Genomic DNA, 26,189 nt, shown 5'->3' with positions numbered 1-26,189 from the left:
CTATTTGTCGTCAGTTGAGCCGCAGTGGGTCCAAACTCCTGCGTCCAAATTGCCAGAGAGGTGCTGGCAGAGCCACGTAGCGGATTGAATTTGTATTACATCACATTTCAATACTCAATATGGAACTGAATGTTAGGACTACAAAGAAAAATCATTTGAATGTTTTGATTAACGTTACATAACCGCACGCCCCTGGAACAACGAATATGTAGGCATTGTAATCTAGATAGGATAGAGCATGAGCAGCACTTTGTAGAAGTATGTAGTTTATACAACGAAGAGAGAGCTGAGCTTTATACACTAATGAAATATACGTTTGCCATTTCATACACCTTAGCAACACGGAAAAGTTCATATTTCTAATGGCTTTAGGCCAACCCTTGATTGTAAAGCACATCAGTACCTATATTCACACCATTACTAAAAAGCGAGAGGAATCCAAAGTCATGTGATTATGAGACAAGAGCTAGCTTGTCATTGTAACGTTATATATGTATTTGTAAACTGTGATGTTTTCTGTTGTGACCTGTGCTGAACCCAGTGGGTATGTGCGTAGAATAAAGGTCTTCATTCATTCATCCATTGAACCTCCCCAGGCCTGACCTGACAGCACGATTTAGAAGAGTCTCCCACCACCCGGCTACCCAGCCAAGGTTGGCGGTAGGTTGGGTGCAGTCTAAGCAGCTTTTATAGGCGGCGCCTATCTTTTGCGACGATCGACCAGTGCCACAACCATGTCGGCTTTCAAACATGTCTGTCCTTGGTGCTGAACGCCGTCCAACACCATGCAATGGCTGCCTCTTGCGATTCGTATTAAGAAAAGCGCAGGCTGGAGGTAACAGCACTAATGTTGACCTGACCAGGGATTAGTTTCGGTAAATTAGGAAATGTTTCAGTTGAGCTTGACTCGTTCTGAGGTTAACATTATGCGAGAGGATGATCCCGGGACAGAGGCAGGGGGTGGATACAGTGATTATGCCGAGTTTAATTGATTGACGGGCTGACCGTGATTCCCAACCGATTGCCAAGTCTCTCTTTTTACGTAAAAAGCCCACTTCAAGTATGCTCTATTAGAAAATAGAGTTCGGCGACCTTATATCTCCATGAATTGTTTAGAACTTTTGCTAATTTCAAGCAAACGGCTGTTCATTAACATAATCTCTGCATGGTGATTTTCACCTTAAACTAACTTACACATGTAACAAGTATAAAATTCCGATCATTTATCACTGAGCGGTTTTCCAATGTTTGTAGCGGTTTTTACAATGTTTCTAATTATGCAAATCAGTTCCTCATTTGCATGTTTGGCATCTGGTTATGTTCCTCCTGCCTTGAATCACATTAGTGACATTTATGAAAGTCTATTTATGGAAAACGATGGAATTATAGAATTTTTGATTGATTGTGCAAATTAAGTCATTATTTTCATACTATATATCTAATTATGTACATCGCTGCCTAAGCTACCTGGATGCCTAAATTGATGGAGATCCGCCATTTCTTTCTTTAGTTAACCTGTTTGGAATATTCTTACAAAAACGCCCAAGCAGTTCCAAAATTAAATGTTATGGGGCCCAGACCTACACCGCTTTGTCCTGTCTGCCACCCAAATGTCAAGACCAGAGCATGTCCAGGTCAAGAGATGCATTGAAACAAACTGCTATAATAGAGTTTTCTCATTAATTGTGCAAATATCCTCATACTTTACATAGTTTGTATTTCATTTCGTACATATTTGCCAAAGCTACCTACATATCAAAAATCATAAAAATCCGCCATTCTCTTAATTCTTGAGAAATCCTCTTCCGACTATTTTTCTTACAAAAACGCCCCTGCAATTCCTGAACTGGCCGCTTGGAGAGCAAACTTATGTGACCTCTTTCCAAGCACAAGAGCTATCGTACACTCAAAAACCGTGACCATAGCATGTCCAGAACACGAGATATCAAACCCGCTAGGACTAACGTTAGGAGGCCCAAAATCTTGATCATTTCCAGTTTTTGTCACACCCTACCATCATATCAAATATGAAAATAAATCCGTTCTCCGGTTGTCTTGTTGACCAACAGATACACAGACAAACGCTGCTGAAAATGTTACCTCCATGACACATTTCATGTAGGTAACAAGCCCGACGGTTAAAGCTTGATTTTCGCAGTAAGACATAACGTTACGTACAATTTTGATCTATGTCGCCAGAGGCCGCTACAGCATCTGATCACGCGTCTCGTCGATATTTGGGGACAGTCCAAGTTTACTTCTTTAAACGTGAAAATTCTGTAGTTTACTGAATATAGTTTTATATATCATTCAATTTCAAAATATGTAGATTCATATTTCCGTCATTTTGATAAAAAATATGATAGAGCTGATCAAATGTGTTTGCATGTTATGAATCTGCATGCCATGTTCACACAATGTTTAGTGGTCGGTCCCCAGACAGCTGACGATCAAAGGCCTTCCCGCTGCGCGTTGGGTGATCAGCTTCTGCAGACCATTTTTCGTCCGAAATTTTCCAACTTCCTGCTAGAATTGGTCCTTTGCACGCGTCGCCATGGCCACAGTGCCGCCTAAAAGGAAGGAAATTTATAAGTACGAGGCACCATGGACGCTATATGCCGCCAACTGGAGCCAAAGACCCGACAGAAGATTCCGGCTTGCGGTGAGTTTCAGCTACAGCACGCCCTTTGTATATTTTTTGCTTCGCCCCCCTCCCACCCCTGTTTATTTTTGTGCACTCAGTTATGCGACTGATGCAGAGAGCTAGGCTCGGAGTTTTAACGGCAGAAAATATTATGATTCTAGTATTAAAACACACTCTGTCGCAGAAGTTTGTACTGGATTTCTAGTGTTTTTGGTGTTGGCGTATGATTTGTTTCACAACTGAAAAATAATGTTCAGTTGGTGCATCACTGCATGTAGTTAACGTTATACATAATTGTTACAAAGATCCCGTTTATAATCCATGCATTAATGTTATTATGGCAGACCCAGACCAGTTTATGATTGAGAAATATCGTAGGAAAAATAATTTATATTTGTCTTAAATTGAAGATATTTCTTCAGTGTGCTTTCCACCAGTTTTGTCAGAGTGGTATTACTATTATTTACATTGCTGTGATCTGAATGTTTCTTTGCTGTCTTGAATTTTACATGTATGGAGATTTTACATTGTTACATCTTAGATTAACATTAGTATTAACATGTACAATATCAAAATAAAGGTAACGTTGCATAGAACTATATGTTGTGATTTATTTGCAAAAACCATACATGCTCTCCAATTTGCAGTTATAATTAGTTTTGCCATCAATCGAGTAAAAAATCCTTTATCAAAATCAAGATTTCAAAGAAACTCAATGCATGCAACAACATTACATTGCAGAGTCAGTCCCTGTGGGAGAATTATGGTCATTGGGTGTGGATTTATTGTTGACTAGACAAGGCCCTAAAACTAAAAAAGACAAGCATACGATTTGATACTACATTGTCGGATGTCAATGGCTCCTACATATGATTCTTCATCATATACCTGTATGACGTTACATGAGTGAAGCACTTTGCTCAGCTTGAGCTTTTGTGATTTTTGATAATGATTTTAAAGCCAAATCTACATGTACATGTTGCATGTTCAGTCATCCCCCAAGTTTTTTATCCCCCGAGGCCTTCTCAAGTATATGTTTTATTGTTTTCATGTCTTGAGCACCTGGATATCTGAAGTGTGCAAACATCATGGAATACTAATCCTACATTGATTTAGTAAATTTGCTGTTTTAAACTTTAACATGGCCGCCTTAAAGGTGCTCAGCAGAATTGTTAGAGATGATGTTATACTTCTTTTTTTTGTTTAAAGGCATCCTCATTTGAGGTGAAGCTTGATGGTTTTTCAAGTAGCTAGTGGTAGTGCAATGCGGCTTCGCTACGGCTCGCGTTTTTGGCCAAGCACACCGAGTCACCCCTACTCTTCTCGATAAGTGTCACTGTGTTGGGTTCTTTTATGTGCAGAGGTTTGACTCTTGAGGCTAATGCCTGAAGCTCCATACACGGGGCCGCCGGCTTTATGTCACCATCCGAAATGACAAATGCAATCCCTTACACCTTTGAGCTAGAGTCGACCCCTAGGATCAAACTCGGGCCCTAGGATCCATGGAATTTGATCCGCTTGTTGCGTTACCACTTGCGCCACGGGGACAAACTTATTGTGCGGGAATGTCATCAACCATAATGTAATATTTGTTACAGAATTAAGCTTTTTGCTAATGTTGTAATTTTTTGTTCTAGGTTGGAAGTTTTCTGGAGGAATACAACAACAAAGTGCAGGTTATCAGCCTGGATGAGTCGGCCCAGGAGCTGAAAGCTAGCAGCATGTTCGACCACCCATACCCATGCACAAAGATCATGTGGATACCTGATAACAAAGGTCAGTGACAAAAAAGGCAGGCAAAACTAGCAGCATGTTCGGTGCCCCTTTCTCTCACCTCTCAAATAAAAGGTAAATTTTTTTCCGCCTAAAAATTGCCTCGTATGTTCATATTTTAGACGGTCCGTTTATTTTTCTTTACTGGGGGCTTTGGTAACCAGGGATCACTTTAAAATTGAAAGTTAACATTTTTTTCTGCCCATATTTCCCCGGTATCTTTGCTCATAATTTGCTATTTTTCAGCCTAGTGGCGTTGATTTCTCCGCCACTATGACGGCCTTTGTGAAATCCTGGCTGCACTTGTAACATATCGGTCAATCTCGCTACGAAGCTCGAAAGTAAACGTTATTGGGGGAAAATAAGACGTCACATTGACATTTTGAAATATAATTTTTGTATAAATAACTTTGACAGTCTCTGTTTACATCGTAAACCAAAGCATGCTGATCAACAAACGTGAAGAGAAGAGTGCACAGGAAAGAATTCCTGACCACTATCGGCAGTGCGGCAGAAGAATAGTTCGTTCACAGACGACAAGTTACACGTAAAAACAACAATTATAACTTTGCTTCCCATATGTGTTTTGAGGCCGCAAAATTTATTGGTAATAATATAAACAACAGCATGTTTCGGCATCAAAACATGGCAGCGGCACCATCAGGTAGTAAAACTAGCAGCACATTGTATAGAGCAGATTACGATCTTTTACATGATACCGTAAACGCATAGAAAAATTATATTTTGGGTCAACGATAGACACAGAAGTCCATTTATGTTTTCAGAAGGTTCATAGATAGCTGTAAGATTTTCCCCAATTTAGCAGTTAAGCATGGTTTCTGGTGTCCTAAAGTATGTGCGGCCTGAGACGTTGAGCTACTTTTACAGACGATCTCTGTTCAGTATTGTGGGTCCTACTGCGGGAACTCGAAATCCGTCTCACGAAAACTTTGTTTTCATTGCTATGGAGCAAAAGTTTATAGACATACATGTAACCCTTTTTTGTGTGTTTTTGTTGGGTGTTCATAATTGTTTTGTTTTTTGGGGTAATGTCTTTAAAAAATATGATTAGGTACAAGTTAGCTATCAGATGATTTTAATTATGTAGTACTTTTAGTAGTAATCATAAATGAAATACTTGTATAACAATTTTCTCTTGATCAATGCATGTATCCTGTACATTTTCACTAATAGAATATTTTATAAGCTTGAAAGCACCGTTGGCCCCTGATTATGGGTCATAGCAGGGAACCTATTCCCAATTTTTCAACATAACTATTAGTAACATTTGGATTTTTTTTCGAAGTGGCGAGGAAGATCATCTTTTGAACAAGTACAGACAGTACAGTTATTCTGTTCAATATTTATATACATGTACTTATAATGGTCCTCAGGCATAATTAAATAAATACAACCGAGTATACCTCTGACATGCTTATTATCTTATTTCCCTCGGACAGTTGTATTAGACACAGTTTACCTGTCAATTTGGTCATTTTCCGGGGGTATGTTTATTCCAGGGGGTACTTTTATTTGAGAGGTGAGAGTACATATGTATATATCAGGGCCTCCAAAATATAGACATGCATGTACTAGGTCAATACTCTATGTCCCACGACGGCCATTAGCATACTGAAGTAGGTGCAAATGTGTGATAGAACCAAGCAATTTGCCATTCATCTGTCAGTAAGGGATATTGTTACAGATAGAACATACTGCATACATGTCCATATGCCAAAACAAGGAAAAGTTGAAATCACTACCATGTATTTTCCTCTTCCTCTACTTTTCTCGACCCCCTGTCTGTGGTGGTGTGGTCCAGCTGAGCAACTCAGCATTGTTGCAGTTACTTGCACCATCCGGATATAATTGCACGAAGCACGCTGAGAAATGGGATGTGTAGTTAAGCGGCTTTTACTGTATCTTGATATTAACAGGTCCACAAAACGTATATACATGTACAAGATACGGTATGTCCAATTTCCATAGCTAGCTGAGTCGCTCTAGGGGCAGTGCTGTTTGTATCATGTATTTCCATTTTTCAGACATCCTTCAGACACCCCCAAATCACAATGAAGCCCTTTGAAATTTTTTGTCTGAAAAAGCAGGAAATATCATCAAAAATAGGGTTTAGAAATCCCCAGATTTCCCCTGCTTTCAGCTCGCGGCACCTTCCCTAGTCTCCAAGCAGATGTTGGTGTCACCTGGCAACAGAAATGAGGAGCTAGAAAAACATAATGATTTTGGCCCCCCAACAGATTACCTTTACTTTAGTTTTGTTTCCTACAGTGTATGTAAGATGTGTCTACCACTAGCAATTTTCTCTTGAGCTGAAAATCATTTTTCCCAATGGTAATCTGTTACCTGCTCCAGTTACTGAGAATCAAGAACACATATATGATATTTGACCTCCAGCATTATTTATGAGTGAGACAACATTTGGCCTTCTGGCTGAATCTGTCAGACATCTGGCGTACATCATTTTAGCCTGGATACCAGACACTTGACAGGGCCTACACTGGTGAACTCCTCAGCTTTAGGGCCAGCATGCCCCCAGGAAATTCTACAGCAACCCACGATTGCAAAGGTTCCTCTTTAACAGGCGCATGTTGTGAATATTTTTATGGAAGTAAGGTATTTGATACGATTTAGATACTGTAAATATTGAAATGTTTGCAGTTGTTTAATGCATTTCCAATATCTACTGTACTACAGCATCATTTCAACTGCCTCTATTCCCTTCCTACGGCGAAATCAAGTCCCTACATTGTTATTAAGAGTAACTGAATTTATTGTACAGCGTTCGAAATACCCACCTGCAGTCTGCAATTTGCAGAAAGATTTTCAAAATTGCAGAAGAAATATTAAACAACCTGCAATTTTGCAGAATGAAAAAATCAGGCTCGGGATTCCATCAATCCATGGTTCTCAATTTAGCAAACAAGCGGCACTGTACTAGTAGTAAACTGAAACCAGCACTGCGTGAATCTGGCGGCATTTCGATGCGTGCCGGACTACACACCGACTTCTGGGTCCCCGATTTGTTTATGAGGTTTCTGGCACTTTCCATGCTAACTTCGGGGACAAATCATGTGAGAAAATTTCCAATCCATGCATTTCCGTCTTAACCTCGCTAATCTCCATGGTCACAAATTCAGGGACGACAAAAGTCGAGAAAACAATTCCAAGATATTTCTAGCGTAAATATGCCGCAGCAAGCATTTGCTGTTGCGATTTCTTCAGAGCTGAAATTTGGGGCATGGGCGTAATGACAGAAGTAACGAAACGGTAGCCCCTGCACCAGTCCGTGGTCCCCCAAGCCCTGCAGATGGCAGCGATGAAGTTGAGAACCACTCAGAGTCAGATGGATCTTTTCTCCTGCATCGAGACAGTAGGCGAGGGGGTGGCGCCCACGTGCGCAAAAAAACAATATCAGTCCACTGAGCCAGTCTACAGTCCCCCCGATTGTCGGAGTCAGATGTTTTACTTTTAAACCGGCAGCGATGTTTCAGATTTATAAGAAGACTACAAGGCTTTTTAATGCAGTAATTTTTGAAATTTTATCTTTTCTTTTTTTCCGTGGGCCGTTGCTGTTATTTTTGTCACAGGTTGTGGGATCTTTATAACACTTACATGTATTCCTTGCAAGGATATACATGTAATGTCCTTGTTCCTCCTTATCGGGCAGGTTGTTAGATTGTTTTTTTAAATATTTGATTTGATTGATATTGAATAATACACTTTTGCTTTTGCAATTTTGATAAAGTAAATTCACTTTTCATTTGAATTATTTTTCACACACATGTGTTATTCTTGTTTTAAACTTTGCTAGTAAAAATTAAAGATAGAGTATATACATGTACTAGTGAGAGAATGAAGAATTACAGCATTGTTTCAAAGCTAGATATGATGTAAATAAGTAGGCATTATTAGGTTTAGAAGGTTGCAGGATGGAAGCTTGGATGGAGAAAATATTCTCAAATAAATATTGCAGAACACCGAAAAAAAGTATTTCTACCACTTCTGTAGTGTGTGACTGTAAATGCATTTTAGCGAAGTAAATGGTTAACCCATTTCATTCTGAGAAGCCTATGTATGAGACAAAATCAGAATTTCAAGATAAAAATAGAATAACATTAAATAACGTGAAACAGATATTGAGACACACAGCTTATGAACATATACAGAGTCCTCAGTCTAATTCTGCATGTAGAATCATCCAGATTCCAGCCACTGGAATTGAAACTGTCCATAGGGAAATCACAGTCTCAGCCTTGTCCAGCCATCAACACTGGACCAACAGTGTCCACAATTTTCTGGTGTGAAATCATTGCAATCAGGAGCCATTGTAAATGTACATCACATGAGGGACTGGACATATGTGTCTGTATCAGTATGTACATTGTATGTATGTATAACACTTCATTCATAAGCTCATAGGCCTTCCTGAAATCTTGTAAATTGTTGATGCTGGTAACGCACTGATCATGCTACAAAGTAAACGTGGTGGAATACAAGATGTCCCATGGATATTTCAAAATGCAATTTCAATTTACAGTAAACAGATTTGACTGTCTCTGTTAACATCGCTGATTAGTGCTGCATACTTTTAAACCCTCAAAAAATATCTCTCACTATAAGACAAAAACACTGCTGTATTTGTGTTTTAAGTTTATCACTGAAATTTTGTGTTAACTACTGACTGTATATGATTTTGCATGTATAGTTTTCAAATTTCATGTAAGATTAATGCCAATATGCTATTCTATATGTAACCGAAAAAATATATTCTTAGCACACATGTGCCATGGATTCAGGTCCGGACTTATAATTCCAGACCTGAACCTGAATCTCTGGACTTGAATCCGGACCTGAACCTGAAAATGAGTTTAGGTATGCAGCACTACCGCTGATCAGAAAATAACACAATTTTAGGTGCTAGTGATAGACACAAAAAATTCCCAACCGCATGGTTCTATTTTCAAGTACATATAGATGCTATTTGCAGCGCGTCGTACAATCCGACATGAAGACAGGAAAACAATGGTCATTGGACATGCGCATTACATGACAGTACCTTATTATGTTTTTTTAAATGATACCTTAACCACAAATGATAACTATCATGGAAGAGATTGTTTTGGGGCTATGACAATAGAAACAGAAGGCCATTTATATTTTCAGAGGGTTTGTTTGTTTTGAAATAACTAAGATTTTTCCAAATTTAGCAGTTTGTAGTGTCAACATGTAATCGGTAACTTCTTAGTATGTGCGGCCTGAGACGTTGAGCCACTTTTACAGACAAGCTCTGTTCAGTATTGCAGGCTCACCCACAGTAACTCAAAATCCAAGCATCTCCCAAGAACTGTTTTCAGGACAATGGAGCAAGAGTTTATAGACATAATCCTATTTTGTTTGTTTTTGGGGTGTTAACATATGTTGATTGGATTAATGTCTTAAGAAAATATGATTGGGTACTAGTAGCTATCATGATTGTAATTATATGTCAGCAATTATAAATGATATACAACCAGACTTCCATGACCTCATACCAGTTCGCCAAATGATATTAACCTTTTCAAATGACTTATCATAAATGTTCTTGTGGATTATGCAAATAACATCATCATTTGCATAAATTATTCCGGTCGATTATGTACCTAAATAACACAATGCAAACTTGGTGACACATCAGGGGTGGAGCCTTCTGTACAGTACTGTATTGGATTTGGTTTGTTGACATTTACAATTATACAATTTGATATCAAAATGATATTCCTATAATTGTATACTGACTATACTGACTTTTCTAGAAATTGAAGACATGGCATTGAATAGTCCTTCATAACAATATATTCTTTTATTACTGTTTAATGCAGGAATTTTCCCAGATCTTCTGGCGACGAGCGGCGACTACCTGCGGGTGTGGCGGGCAGGAGAGCCGGACACGCGGCTAGAATGTCTGCTGAACAACAACAAGAATTCCGACTTCTGCGCCCCTCTTACCTCCTTCGACTGGAATGAAGTTGATCCCAATCTGATAGGGACGTCAAGCATCGACACTACATGTACAATATGGGGGCTAGAGGTATGTGTATTTTAGATATCGGTTTCCTGTGAAATGATTATTTTGAATCTGGTATGGAATACACATGATATATACGCAGTACTGCAATGTACTTCTAACGGCACCTCTAATTGTTCCGTCAAGTCCCGAAAATTGAAAAATGGTGTTATCAAGGCCTTCTGAAGAATGTCCTGATATCTGTGTGCATACATATACATGTACCTCAAGGGTGATGCTGCATTAGCAGATCTCTTCAAATTCACTTTTTTTTAACGTGGAATTACGAGAGTTGACAACTTGACATTACTTCATACTGTTTTTTAGCACACAATGTTCATAAATCTAATCCTGAGCTTTTTTTAATGTGGCCTTTATCGTTTTAACAATCTTCTTTTTTTTTTAACTTGTGTTTCTAATGCATGGAAGAAAATTTTGCATCAAAATGATCTCTTGTCTTATTGTGATCGCTATCTCAGAGACCCTTATGTCCATGTTTACATGTTAGCACCTGTGTCTTACATCTCTCTCTCTCTCTATCTTAGACTGGACAGGTGCTTGGCAGGTGTAACCTGGTGTCTGGGCATGTCAAGACGCAGCTGATAGCACATGACAAGGAGGTAAATGTCTTGTTATGTTATGTTATGTTATGGTATACAGCATGTATCTGCATTAGTAGTTCCTTTATGAATGATAACAGACAATTGTCCAGGACGATGTTAAAATCTGTAACTGCCGAATCAAGGTTCATTTGCATAATTTGCATCTGATTTTGTACATCTCCAATCAAATCCTTTCCAAATCTACATGCATGCCCAAAACTGATGACAAAACTGATCAAAATGCCTTTTCAAAGTTTTATACAAAAGTTTCCCTGCAGTTCGAAAACAAGCTGCTAGAAGCACCATACTTATACCACTTTTTCCAGCCACCTAAAAATAGAAAATTAAGACCATAGTATGTCCAGACATTCTGCTGCAGTTCCAAGGAATGCCACCAGGAGGCCCACAATGACGTTGCAACACCTATCCACATACCAAGTATCATCACGATCCAAGCATGGCAACTACATTTGTACGTCAAACACTTAACCACGTACACATGCCGACACACAGCGACTAAAAACGTCACAGTGGTAACACTGGTAATGGGTGAATGTGACAGTCTGATCAACGAACATCTTCCTCTCTGCATGGGTTGATGAACAGATGAATCTTTATTGTTTGTGTGTTCCAGGTGTACGACATAGCGTTCAGTCGAGCGGGGGGCGGCAGGGACATGTTTGCGTCTGTCGGTGCCGACGGTTCAGTACGGATGTTTGACCTCCGACACCTCGAGCATTCCACAATCATCTACGAGGATCCCCAACACCACCCACTGCTGAGGCTATGTTGGAACAAACAGGTAGGGGAGGGGCAACTTACTGTAAATCTTCGCATGATTGCAGTGGTTTTATTTTCATTGTTTACACAGTGACCTCTCAACCGGTCTCTCCATGTATTACTGTTATACTGCAAAATGATTTTATACTGCGAACACTGCAAAGATCTCCTTTCCCCTCCTACCATGCAATTAAGTCCCCACAAAGATAAACAAATTTACAGTATATTTATAGGGCTGCAAATGGAGATGAAGTGAAAGATGACTGAAAAATGAAGTTGAGCACTTGAGAAGACAAAAACATTGTTGAAATCAGCAAAATCTTTGAGTTGAGATCCTCTTCTGAGAGTAGGCTCTTTAGATAATTAGAGACATTGAAAGTCCAAATGATCATGATTCATACCTTTTACTGTTTCTGTCGCCATTGAAGACCACAAGTTGCTTTGTTGAAGTCTTCAAGGTCAGGAACAGGACTGGTCTGAACCTGAACCTCTGTCCTTGTACCAGTACCTGTACCTCAATTAGGTACACAGCCCTATTTATTTAGAAAGACTAATGTATGAAAGCCATGGTTTGTGTGTTCATTATCTTCGCCGAGTACTAGTACTCGGGGAGGATTATGTTTTCGGTTGAAAAATCTGTTGGGTGGGTCTGTATGTATGTCAGGAGCATAACTCAAGAAAACTTCAATGAATCTTAATGATTTTTGGTAGGTGTGTAGTGGTTGTGCAAAGGAAGGTCGAGTTCGAAAATGGTTCACCTTGCGTTTTTCAACAGTACTGCAGCGGACTTTGAATTTTTTGTGTTTGTATGTAGGCAAAAAAAAGTGACGGAAACGTTGATGGATCTTCATGATTTTTTGCAGGTGTGTAGATGTTGTAGAAACGGAGGTCAAGTTCAAAAATGGTTCCCCTGGCATTTTCCGTCGGTACTGCAGCGGGCTTTGTGTGTATGTGTATTTGTATGTCGCCAACATAACTCGAGAAGCTGTCGATGGTTCTGCATGATACTTAGTGGGTGTGTAAGGTTTACAGAAAGGAAGGTCAAGTTCGATAATGGGCCTTCTAGCGGGTATCTAAAGTATTGCAGCGGAGCTTCAAAGTTTGGGGTGAAATTTTCTGGAGGCGCCAGGTTCATGATTTTTTTTATAGTGGATGGGTCTTGGGGCAGGGAACAAGTGGTGTAAGTTTGGGCCTCTTGACGACTTGTTTTGAGCTGCAGTGGGCCTTTATGTATGAAACTTTGGAGGAGGATAACTCATGCAGGCTCTGTTGTATCTTTATTGCTTTTGGTACGCAGGTACCTTAGGTGATGATTAACATAATGAAATATATAGTATGCAAATTGGGACTTCATTTACATAATTAAAGAGAGTAATGTATAATCCCATTGAAAGCTGTTACTCGACCTCAATTCAGGGACACTTGGAGGATTGCCTGGCTTGGGATTTAGGTCACCCAGCTGTGTGCCAGCTGTGCGCCCTTCATTTGGTAATAACTCAAGAATGGGTCAATGGATCATCATGATTTTTGGTTTGTTAATAGCTTAAGTTATAATTTGATTTAGATAGATGGTAATTATGCATATGGGAGCCAATATGCATAATTGATGAGGAAACACCATAATTCCATAGTGATCAATGGCAGGAATTCGATACTTGTAGCATCTGAAAGTTCATTAAACTTGTTACATATATCAGCACACTCTACACATTTACTAGTCCTGTACCACCAAATGATTTTTAACACTATCTAGACTGGACTCATTCTCTCCCCCCCCCCCCAGGATAACTTCCAAATGGTATGGTGCATGATCAAATTTGCAGCGGGTGATAAGCATGTAAATATTAATCACTCTCCATAATAAGCCTTGATTATTTGGCGAAGATAAAGTGTTCGTGGAACTCTAGTTCATCTATCTCTTCAAAGATTGAAAGGGCAGAAAGTTAAGTTTCATTTTCATCCCATGTGTGAACATAATTATGATTTGATATATGTGGATTAAATGATTCCACAGAGTACCTTGAGACTGCCACTGTGACATTAAAAAAAGTTCAGTATAGAGCTGTGCACCGGTACACAGTACCGTGTACAATCAATTAGGTACAGGTTCAAAATACCTGAACCCTGCTGGTAGACCGGTACTAATCAGGTCAAGTCTGACTGAGGGGATAGATAAAATGACAGATAAAATTACTATGAAATTACCGTGGCAGTGCACTAAAGGAACATCTATACTATGCTCCAGAACATAAAACACATTTGCAAGGCTTGAGTCAAATTTTAATCTGTAAACATGCTTTTGTCCTTATTGAAAATCTACCATTTTCTGAACAAGTAGTTTAGATACAGGTTCAGGTCCGGACCTGTACCTAAACCCGCCTACCTGTACCTAAAATTTATTTAGGTGCACAGCTCTAGTTGAGTATACTAAATAAGTTATACAGCATCAGTAATCCCCAAGATACATTGTCATGTATGTGTGTGTGTGTGTGTACATGTACATGTATGCACACTTCAGATATACAGGTGTTCAAGACATTCTTGAAGATGCCTCAATTTAATAACTAAAGACATTTTTTATTAGAGTTGACGTCATAGGTTACCCAAATAGAATTAGTATCACTGAAACCTTTTCAATACAGAAACTTTCAATATTACCGTATTAGTTGAAAAGACAAAGTAATCAAACTCTATGCCAAATAGCAGTTACTCAAGCAACTGGATAATGTGATTTTTAAGACGGTCAGATGTTTCACGTAGCATCCACTACATGTACTTTTCGTCAGTGACACTGAGCAAGAATTCTAACAGCAGGTTTTTATCCACGAACTATGAATTGATTTGCTACTAAAGTGACAATTTTAGATAATTCAATAGGAAAGAAAATTGACAAAGTTGAAGTAAAGGAGAAAATAGCTCCTGATAATGAAAATACACCAAAATTCTATTAATATGAGCCATGAAATGAGAAGTATTTTCATATTTCTTACATGAAATACATGTAGATAAATGAATGATAATTCCATCCCCTGTTGTGTTGTCTGCCTGACCAGGACCCCAACTACCTCGCCACCATGGCGATGGACGGGATGGACGTGATCATCCTGGACGTCCGTGTCCCGTGTACGCCGGTGGCGAGGCTGAGCAACCATCGCGCCTGCGTGAACGGGATCGCGTGGGCGCCCCACTCATCATGCCACATCTGTACTGCTGGTGAGCACACAATGTTTATCCTTCCCTCTGCTGACCTGAGATGTATATATGTACAACATTCCAGTATATATGTCTACAGCAGTGCGAAGGTTAAATGGTACATGCATGTCTCAGTCAGCATCTCTGCTAATGGTAGTTTTGCTAGCTGAAATTTGCTCAATTTCTCAGGTCAGGCGCTACATCTACATTCATAGCAAAAGTGGATATTTTTTACTTTTTAAAGCTTTTTGTTCAGTAGATGTATTTAGAGCATGGTAAATTCCACATTTATTTGTTTTTTTCTGTTAGTCCAGGTATTTGATGAATTTGACATGTACATGTATGTGTGTCAGTGTAACATAAGAAACTTGGGGATGATGACTTTTTAATACTAACAGGCTGCCTTGTGATACCCAAAATATTGACGCATTTTGAATATCCTAACATTATTTCATAGCCAAAACAAAAGTACCTCTTTTTGAGGGTTTTACTTTTTCTTAAAGGTTTGCAATAAAATCATCTGCATATCATGTGCATGTTAGTCTACTTTTAATGCCATTTCTTTGGAACAAAATGGATTATCTTAACCTAGTACTTAAGTATTGTATCAATGGTTTTTATTTGATTCCAAACACAATTACCTGAGATACTAATGTCATGCTCTTCTTTCTGAATGGACACCACACCACAACTATTAGAGCGCCACCCTGTGGTCTATTGCAGTACTGCGTCTGTCACTTTGTACCATAATGTGGGGTGCTAAGTAGAGAATCACTTATAGCAAAACTGCAAGGGCAGTCAATTTTCCTGTATTTTTATGTGTGGTTCATTTTCAAGTAGAAACTCATATACATGTGTATAGTGTATTTTGGCTCACCAAGCTACTGCTTATAAATTCGTCAATGAAATTACTTCTGGCAGGCATTCTGATTTCTACATGGTTTTATAACAGATATTAATAATAGTCCACGTCAGTTATTAGAAAGCACAAAATCCTCAGCCCAAAGTTGTTTAAACTCCGATTCTTAAACAGAAGAGAAGACCCAAGTAGCATGTGATAAGTGACTAATCTATTTCTGTGCCTAATAGACAATGATCGTCAGGCACGTATCTGGCACACACAACAGACGGCCCGCGCTGTCGGGAACCCCAACAGGGCATACAGAGCAGGTGAGGCGAACAGACAGGCGCAAATACAACATGCAGCAAAACTGTACAAAAACAAAACAAAGGAAAATGTCATATCCATTTCTCATCGGCTTTCAGAAGGGTGGGAAATGGAGGTTTTCTAAGATTTTTCAGTGTGGAAAAACAGGTTTGTTTTGGTGCATGTCATCCATTTCACTTGCTTTGGCTTTGTATGTCATGATGGGGGCCTCGCCATATCACCTGAGCAGTCTGTTGTAGCTTAGATTGTGCCTGACAAAACTGTCTATAACTACACCTGACCTAACTCACCCATAACCATGTAGGTAAAAAGAAATATGGCTCTACCTTAGACCAATATTTTAATATCTTGCATGAATGTTACAACAGCAAAAACTCCAAGTTAGCTTGAAAGTTCATCTGTGCGTGTAGAATTCATTCCGTAAAAAGGCCATACCAATTTGATTTGTTGGTTCTCAATATTGCCCGCTCCTATTTTTTCCAAATCAAAAAAAAATCACAATGGGAACTTTGAGCCTGGAACTTTTTACTCACTACATTACTGTGAAGCCATCAACAATTCTCCAGTATAGTAAACTGGCCTAAATTCCTTTATTCAGTTTTTGTCTGCCAATGTTTTTATCTTCAATGTTTATATTTTTACATGAATGACAGAAGTACAATAAAAACGGTACTTTTAACAACATCTACTGTACAATCGTAGTACCGGGATAAGTTGGTTTTCTGCCATAGCGTTTTTCAAGCTGAAGAATTGAATAATGATATTAATCTTTATGTTATGTAAGCCCCTATCTTCAACCCAGACTTTTTTCCAAACATTTTTATTTAATTGTTTTTCGCCCTGTCACTCCATATTTTGTCTGAAAAAATCCGAGAACCAAGAAATCAAATTGGTGTGTCCTAAGATTTAGCTGTAATTTTTATCTGAATAGCACCAGTGGTTGTCAAATGAGCAATCCACTATTTTTCTGGAGTCACTTTGTACAGATATATGGCATAACTTTGGATCATACATTGCAGAAAGCTTCTGGCTTCCCCCGTCCTTATCATCTGTTGTGTGCATCTAGATTCCTGTTGAATTGTGAAAACTCTTTTGTCTCATTTCAAACAAAAACCTTGCTGAAGGTAGAAATTCCTTTTCCTTAGGAAAGAAATCACAAACTTTAACAATAAAAGAAGGCACTTGTATGCAATCTTCTCAATAATGTTATTAATTTGTTACAACGTCCATGTGTCTATAACAAAAGTCTGTGCAATGGTGCTTCAAAGCTCTCTGACATTAAACAATTTAGGGTTTGAAGGGCTTCCGGTATGCCTGCATTGCCCTTTGTCCAATCGGACTTAAGGAAATTAGATTCAATCTAGCAACAGTTGACCTTTGTATACAATTGCAGAACAGCTGATCCTGCAAAATCTTATACACACTTGACGGTCAAAGCTGTGGGTGCCAGAGTTGAAATGATATCTATTTGCAGGGTAACATTTCTACCAGTTTTGACCTTTTACTGTGTCATCTATAAAACTGTATCATGTGCACAGGTTGATTCTGTATAGTTTGGTTCGATTCAAATCACTGATGTCATGTTTTTGTTTATCAGAAGTAACCACGGTATACCGGGTATTCTAACCAGGTATCTCCACATCATGCGTCAGGTTGATAAATGTGTTTTTTTGGTGCCAGCTCAAGATATTTCTGCCAAAATTAGCAACATAATAAGTGTACTTGGTGCCAACTGAAACAGTTGAAATATATGTTAGGCCCAAGGTTCCTTTGGGGAGGGGCATTATTCTCATTTCATTGCTCTTCAGGATTACTAAGGTTTTGAGTTAGAAAGGCAAAGGCAAGTGACCATTCAGTCAGTAGGACAAGGTGTACTGGTCAGTATATTAAAAAGCCCTCAATGTAAGTTCAAGAGAAGTACCATGTACACAAAGCCTTGTATGCAAATGTAGCTGGTTTACACAAGTTACAGGGCCATTTTTTATACCTCTTTTCAGTAAATCTCTGTGAAAAAAAAGAATGCATTGAAAGGAATTGTACAGTTAGCAGCAAAGGGACCTGGACATGGTCTGGTTTCCATCTCTTTGTACACCTCTAATTTGATTGCTTTTCCACACGATAGTCTGGCCCCCCTTTTTAAACGTTTGGTTCTTCCATCCTGAATTAAGAAATCCAGGAATATTTCTCAGAAGCAGAGTAATTATATAAGAGGGATCAAAGTCCTGAATGCTTTTTTGAACCCAGTTACCATGTTGTTACAAGAATTATTTGATTGGGTGCCAGACTCTTTGACAAGGAATGCAATCGGAGGTACAAACTGGAGCTAAGATGGGGTGGACGCCAAGCTAACCCGGACCACCACTTTACTAATTTTAGCAAGTACCTTACATATAATACACAGACATTGTCCTTAGAAAGGGTGTAACTATTATTACAAAACTGGTTCAAAATTCTTTTTCCTCTCTTTTAGGAGACGACCACCAGGCGCTGATCTGGGACATACAGCAGATGCCCCGCGCCATCGAAGACCCCATTTTGGCGTACACGGCGGAGGGAGAGATTAACCAGGTCCAGTGGTCGTCCAGCCAGCCCGACTGGATCGCCATCTGCTACAACCGCTGTGTGGAGATCCTGAGGGTGTGACAATGACTGCAACTGGAGGCTTATTTTTCTTTTGTTACCTTTACATTGTTATATTTTATCATCATTATGCTGTTCGCTACATGTATGTGCAAATGCAAAAAAAGGCGGCTCCGCCCCCAAGGTGTTGCCAAAAGGTGAGGTGGTAATGATATACACTAGTACCTTTGGCCAATTTGGATCAATTCAGTGCCATTGAACATGCAATCATACATTTTAGTGAAAAAATTGCATTGGATTTTAACTTAAGCCACACAGTGCAGTAGTGGTGCAGCAGGCAGATGTTCAAAAGGTGCCATCAACTTTGCAATGCAGCATGGAAAATATTCAAAGACCACTGCCCAGTCAAAGATAGATTATATTTACATGAAGACATTGTCCTCTGGCCTTTAGATGAATCATCTTTGAGGCTTTTATTCGTAACCATTCATTCATCAATGTTATAGATCATATTATTCTCAGTACAATGTGCCATTGTATTATGCACTCAAGATCTGGAATTGTACAAAAATAAAACCAAAGATTCCATTTGCACTGACCCTTTATAGCTGTTGCCATGCCAGCGCCAAGAAGGAAGCAATACTATGTGCAAAAATATGTAAATATGGTCAGCCTTGGTGGCCCCAATGTGTTTTAGAAGTGCTTGTTTAATAACAGTAGTGCCATATCTTAACTTAATGTTTTTAGAGTTCTATTTTAAATGTTCTGCAAAGATGTAAAAAGCAAGTAGCTTTAGAGTTCACCTTGACATACATTGAACATGATTTTGAAGCATACTGCATGTATGGTAACATCCACAAATGTAGTCCTTTGGTATGTTGTCTTGCAGTACTTGTATGTCTTCCTGTACTTAGTAGTTGCATGATATTTATATACTACTAGTGCTAGACTGTAGGGGTTCCGGAGTCATGTACTTTGTTATAAGGGTTTAGAATAGATTGTTTGGCTAACTTAGTCACAAATAGGCTGTCTTTGTAAGCTGAATACCGTTGCGTCATGTTGGCATGACATTTTATGTGTAATGAAGTTATTTAGTGGAAAAGATAAGGTATAAAATCATGTTTCCAGATAAGAATCTGATATGATCTTGAACAGAATGCTCCTGGTACAAAAGTTTTAAAAACAGATTTTAAAACAGATCACCTGAGACAAGCTATATTACATGTAGACTTCCATGAAGGACAACATGAAATGTCTGTGCTAAGAAAAAGAGGTTAACTTTGTTTACATACAGTCATGTATAAGGCCCTATTTAGCGTATTGTCTAATGTGCAAGGATACAGGATACAGTTGTCAGGTTGGTCCAGGGCTTTCTCCAGCTTTTTCCTGTCCCACTCATTGTTTGGGAGACCATGTCATTGTTGAATCTGACATTTTAAGCTTACAAAATTACATTTTCATCAATTTCATGTCATAGGCTGCAGATTTTTTTGACAAATGGGGTAAAAAAAATGTTCTGGCCCAAGAAGCAAATCTCTGCCCCACAATGGATGGACAGGTCCTGGAGACAGCCCGGGGTTTAACAGTGAAGGATTGTTGATTGTTTTTATCAAGAAAAGTGTCATATTTTTGGCAGTGCATAATGTTCCAGGTCACGTGTTGATGGCTTGTTTCACTAAACATGTCCAGAATGCATGTTCAGATAGTGGGGGAAAGAAGACTGAAGAAGGAAAAACTGTGGGGTGAAAGGTTGTGCGTTGTACATGTATGTGCCCAACTTTATGTTTATTGTCAGCGAAAGTTGTTCTCTTGGGTTGAGAAGTCTATTGCAAGTACATGTACATTGTGCATATTTTAACCTTCGTACCAATCACATTGATAATCTCTGCCATGCTTAAATGTCTCTTGCCTTGTAAGTTATATTCATCGCTTTGCAATCAGGTTTATGCACAGCAAACTTTCATTGAACTTTTATCTAGGAAAGCCATATGAAGTAACCATCTTAATATCTATTTTAATGTATTAAATACATGGCTTGTATTTTATCAATGCACTTTGAATAACACAAGTAAAGCGGAATTTTGTGTCGTAGTAGCTCTAAATGCTAATGGGAGTATTGATGTTGTTTGATGTTCTCAGAATTCTTCTGTTATATTGGTTGGATACTGAGTTTGTGATGAAGAAAGAAGGAGGATGGCATAAACAGCAGAACGCATATGTATTGAGTATGCCTTGTACAGTGAGTCAAATGTGAGGGGACGTTTTTCTATTAAACCATAGGAAATACATGTGTGAGTGTCCTCTTTAGGCGTAGGTAGTTTCCTGGTGGAAATTGGAGCCACTCCCCTTTTAACTCAGGTACAGTCAAATCTGGTGGGTCACAGTCACAACATTGAAACAGCCCCGTCCAATTTCATATACATGTAGTCAAGACTGCTGAACTGTTTTACCGAACCGGCAAACACCTTTTTCCAGTCCGCAGTGGGCATTCAGATCCCACTCAACAACCAAATATGTTCGACAGTGGCGTCCAGCCCAGCAGCAGCCATTTTAGATTGAGGATTTCTACATGCGCCAGCCTGGTAACCATCCAATAGGCTGACTTAGGGATGTTTTAGTCAATATTGGAAATTTTAAACTATAATCCAACACAAAGAAGTTGAACTCAACGCAGTGATTCGAACATCTGACGAAGGTTGGAGTTACCAGCCGAAAATTTATGGTTAGTTCAACTTCTTTGTGTTGGATTATAGTTTAAAATTTCCAATATGTACTCTACCAACACAGATGAGCTTCCATGCGGATGTTTTAGTCAAGTCGAAGTCTTGACTTCACCCCCCTTTCCTACTGAGGAATAGCCCTTTCCTGTCATTCTATCTTTCAAGCTAGCCATTATAATTACTGCCATCCCATAGAACAAAGTAATTGACGTAAACATGTTAATATCTGGCCAACCAACCTGTCTGGAACCACCACCTGGCCTCAGCAACCACTTTTGCTCAGTCCCATAAGTGCTTGCTGAGATCAGCTTTGACTGTACTTGTATTCACCTGATGTGAGTTGATTGTGTTTGTGGGTGGGTGTTATAAATCATGGAAATTATCCACTGTGCAAGAATGGACTTCTCCAGCAGCAATTCCATGTTAAATGGACCAGTCCAAAACCGCATGGACTTTTGCATAATCACCTCGTCCCTTGTCTTCAGTTACATGTAGGCCATGTTGATTATCTTCGCCGAGAAGATTATGTTTTCGGTTTATTCTTTAATGATAAATTGATTATCAAGGGCTCAACACACAGAGGCTCCTCGGCTGGTATCAACACTACGTTCAAGGTAAGTCAAGAGCTGCAGAACGCCAGGCAACATTTCCTTCGGTGTGTAGTAGGATAGGAAGCCATAAAAGCTAGGTGTTGCCACCAAAGTTACCTTTATTGCAGTTTTTCTACTTCTCTCCGCTCAACAATAGAAAATATATGGGCTGCAATCGGGGCAATCGGCGCTCTTCCCCTTTGGGTGTCAAGAGCACCACTATGCGGATTATGAAAGAATGACACATAAGTAACGTTGGCAATACGATTTTACATTTGATATTTAAGAGCGACTTCTAGCAGTCAATAAGATAAATGCAACACATTGACTAGAGCTTCATAATAGCTGCACATTGATCGGTCAATAAATTCTACATTGACTAATCAGCATACATCAGTGTCTGATGTGCGGTAATGTCGATAGTATTATCCGTATGTATACCAAGAGAACCAATCAGCATTCACGTGGCCTTGAGACCGCACAACACAGTATATATCCGCTACTGAGCGGTAACAAAAATAGTACGACCGAAATCTTTGAACTGTTTGTAAAAACTTAATCATGAAAGCCAAGGAGGCATTGAATTTAATGCACGATAGTATAATAAGTCGGCTTTTAGATCGTACGAATAAGATTATAAAGTTTGACCAGTCGACGTACAAATAGGCGAACCTTTACAGCTGACTGCTGGGGTGAGCCGGCAGAGGGCATCGGGATGTAAAAGAACTATTACATATATTTTGTTCCTTTATTGTTAATTTTTGGATTTTAACCTCACATTCAGCATATTGATTTGTCATGCCTCTCTAGGGTACTAGTACTCTACTATAGTTTTATTCGCGTCTGTGTTGTCACTTTGTGGTCCTTGTTCTGCTGCCTTGTCAGGTTTAGTTGCAGTACATTGACCAATCAGCATACAACAGTGTCTTATGCGCGGTAATATCGATAGTATTATCCGTATGTATACCAAGAGAACTAATCAGCATTCACGTGGCCTTGAGACCGCACAACACATTGAGCGGATAAGAAAATAGTACGACCGAAACCTTTGAACCGTTTATCGAAATTTAAACGTAAAAGCCAGCGAGACATTGAACTTAATGCACAGTAGTATAATGTGTCGGCTTTTAGATCGTACGAATAAGATTATAAAGTTTGGCCAGTCGGCGTACAAATAGGCGGACCTTTACAGCTGACTGCGGTGAGCTGGCAGAGGGCGTCCGGATGTAAAAGAACCATATTTTGTTCGTTGGATTGGTTTATTGTTATTTGTTTCGATTGTAACCTCAAATTCAGCATATTGATTTTTCGTGCTTCTCTAAGGTACCCTACTATAGTTTTAATCGCGTCTGTGTCCGTCATTTTGTTGTCCTTTATAATAACTGACGCCATAGGAGAAAAACTGTGTTATGCTGCCGAAAATAATTTCATCAGGTTGGTAGAACATAGAGTATTGGAGATTCTTTTTACCACGTTTGGGATTACGTTCTCGCCGCAAAAGCGCCACCTACATCGGCTACTTATAGCGGTGAGAAGCAGTACTCCAGTCAGAAGCTCTGAAGAAGGTGTCTGACAGACACCGAAACGTCAGCAGGTGAGAATTACCGGTTGTGTAAAAATAATCTCCAATACTCTGTGTTATGCGCGTTGGATACACCCGATCCCTCGATCTCGGAAGTTAAGCAACGCGCGGTCCGGACAGTGCTTGGATGGGGGACCAACCAAGGACGTCCGGATTGCTGTAGCCTCACGAAGCTTTCCACGAAATCGTCTTCCGGGAGGGACGTAAAACGGGGGTCCCGTGCTCGAGGAGGTGCCTCGAACACGTTAAACAGCCTCATTACCCTACACATTGGGTACCTGCCTGTGGCACTGGCTGCAAATACACCTGATATTATTATTATTATTATTATTATTATGCTGCCTTGACAGGTCTAGTTGCAGTTCTACTTCATGCCGCTATGTAACCGTGGCGTCCTTGAACCGCAGCGAGTTGCTTGATCGAAATGGCTTGAACTCTTTCGCAAATTAGCTTTGTAAATGTACCCTTACAGGCTAGATGAGGAGTTTGAAGGTGGGCTTATATGTATATGAACGTTAACATGTATTCACTATTGAAATTAATACTAATGTGCAACATCAGCATTTCAGCGGAATAAGTCGGCCGAACTATTATCCGATAAGCTATTGCTATAGCACTAAAACACCAACGCATTACATACAAAATACTCTTTCCTTATCAAACAACAACATACATTACCTAACTGCCATTTCTAGATTAATACATACGGTGCAAAATTGGTATATTTCAATCACGATGGTCCAATAATGACATTAAGGCCAATAAATGTAATATTGCTTTTTATCCTTTCAGGTAGTTTCAGGTATACGAACAAGATGCAACGGTAACGGTTTTGTTTGTAACGGTTGCGAAATCTGGGGAAAGGATTACCTGAACGATTAGTGTCCTATCGAGATAAATTCAAAACAGATTTTGTAAAACTATACTTGGTGTCCAAAGAAGCTCGAGTAACGTAGCATGTAGAGCGGAGCTGGGTATATTTCCAGTCGGTCTAGATGTTTCAGTCCGCATAGTCAAATACTGACTGCGACTCAGACAACTAGACATTTCCTCACATCCTCTCCAAGTAGACGCACTTCTGTCACAACAACATATACCTGTGAATAATCGTAGGCCCAAAACTGGACTCAACATGTAAAGGAAGTACTTGACAATTGTGGCTACTCATACCATGATTTGGTATACCGACAACCCTAATATAGACATCAAACAGACATGTGCACTGTTAAGAAGAAGATTAGAAGATATGTATATTCAAACATTCTTTCATAACCGGTTGAAAGATGAAGGAAAACTAAGATTTTACAAAAACGTAAAAACGATCTACGACATGGAAAATTATCTGTATCATAATGACTTTGACCAACGTGCGGCAATATGTAATTATAAGATAAGAATTAGCGCGCACCCATTAGAAATAGAGAAAGGGAGATACAAAAAGCTACCGGTCCAGGACAGAACATGTAAACAGTGTGCAACGAAAGCAGTACTGGAAAATTAAATACATTTTATATGCAAATGTCCCGAATTTGAAGCCGAAAGAAACAGATTATTCACGAAAGTATCCGAAATCTCCAAAATCTTTTCTAAATTAAGAAATACGCAGAAACTCATATTCCTTTTAAAATCTTCCAACCCACTCATCATTGAAAGTGTGGGACTTTTTATTTTCCACTGCTTTCAGAGAAGAAATCAAACCCCGCATTAGTACCGTAGATTTGATTTGATTTGATTTGATTTATTCGACTGTAACAAAGTACAGCCAGGGCTACCCAACTAGCCAAAGGCTAATATCTAGTACCGTAGATATAGAAACTTACTGTAGAATAGCAATATAGAATGATCTTGTATTCATGTATACCTTTTGTTATGTTTCGCCAACGAAACATATTGTTATGTTGAGCCCATAAGTATGGGCTCAACATATTGTTATGTTTAGCCATACCTAGTATGGCTCAACATATTGTTTTTGTTCATGTTCTTCTTCTTCTTCTTCTTCTCCTGCCAAATCTTCAAATGGATTCAACTCCGCCATTTTTTAATCAACCGACCTGAAATTTGGCATGGAGGTAAAGAAAGCAAATACCCTCAGGTGATTTTTAAAATTGCTTTGAAACAGCCCTTAAAATCATTTTTATGGAGGTTTTTTGGGGCATTTTTAGGCAATTTTTATATTTTTGGCTCCTGTGGCCTGGTTTTACAAGCAAATGACCTGACATTCGGTACAAGGGTGCCTTGAACATGTCCCTACAGGACTTCCAACACATTTCTGGTGTACATCACTTCAAAATGCTTCATTTTGGGGACTTTTGGACCCATTTCAGACCAAAAACAGGCCAAAAGTGGTATCCCCGTTCCATGTTCTATTTGCTGCTGGCCAAGGAATCCATGTTCTATCTAAGGTTCCGCGCGTTCCATTTGCTACTGGCCAAAGAACGCGTGTTCTGTTTAGGTCACCTTAGGTCATATTGCAGGAACACACGCAAGCCTTTGC

At 39.2% G+C, this 26,189-nt stretch overlaps 1 protein-coding gene across 2 annotated transcripts; it reads left to right on the top strand.

Annotated features, from left to right (window-relative positions):
* The first annotated feature begins 2,423 nt into the window (after nucleotides 1-2,423).
* LOC136427501 (DDB1- and CUL4-associated factor 7-like) lies at nucleotides 2,424-21,091 on the top strand. 2 transcript variants are annotated; one of them, XM_066416391.1, is made up of 8 exons: nucleotides 2,424-2,662; nucleotides 4,282-4,420; nucleotides 10,297-10,505; nucleotides 11,027-11,101; nucleotides 11,718-11,885; nucleotides 14,917-15,076; nucleotides 16,145-16,225; nucleotides 18,694-21,091. In XM_066416391.1, exons 1-8 carry the CDS (start codon nucleotides 2,555-2,557, stop codon nucleotides 18,864-18,866), a joined length of 1,113 nt encoding a protein of 370 aa, XP_066272488.1. In that variant the 5' UTR covers nucleotides 2,424-2,554; the 3' UTR covers nucleotides 18,867-21,091. The 2 variants fall into 2 exon arrangements, with proteins under 2 accessions (XP_066272488.1, XP_066272489.1); XM_066416392.1 differs by lacking the exon at nucleotides 16,145-16,225 and having other exon boundaries at nucleotides 2,426-2,662.
* The last annotated feature ends 5,098 nt before the right edge of the window (nucleotides 21,092-26,189 follow it).

The sequence above is a fragment of the Branchiostoma lanceolatum genome, chromosome 2 (assembly GCF_035083965.1).
Source record: "Branchiostoma lanceolatum isolate klBraLanc5 chromosome 2, klBraLanc5.hap2, whole genome shotgun sequence".
Lineage (NCBI taxonomy): Eukaryota > Metazoa > Chordata > Leptocardii > Amphioxiformes > Branchiostomatidae > Branchiostoma > Branchiostoma lanceolatum.
Note: the sequence above shows the minus strand (reverse complement) of the source record. Positions and strands in the feature narration are given on the sequence as shown.

Coding starts and splice junctions, on each gene's coding strand:
- LOC136427501 (XM_066416391.1), top strand. CDS start 2,555: ATGGCCACAGTGCCGCCTAAAAGGAAGGAAATTTATAAGTACGAGGCA. Junction 2,663..4,281: donor ACAGAAGATTCCGGCTTGCG/GTGAGTTTCAGC, acceptor TTTTTGTTCTAG/GTTGGAAGTTTTCTGGAGGA. Junction 15,077..16,144: donor ATGCCACATCTGTACTGCTG/GTGAGCACACAA, acceptor TGTGCCTAATAG/ACAATGATCGTCAGGCACGT.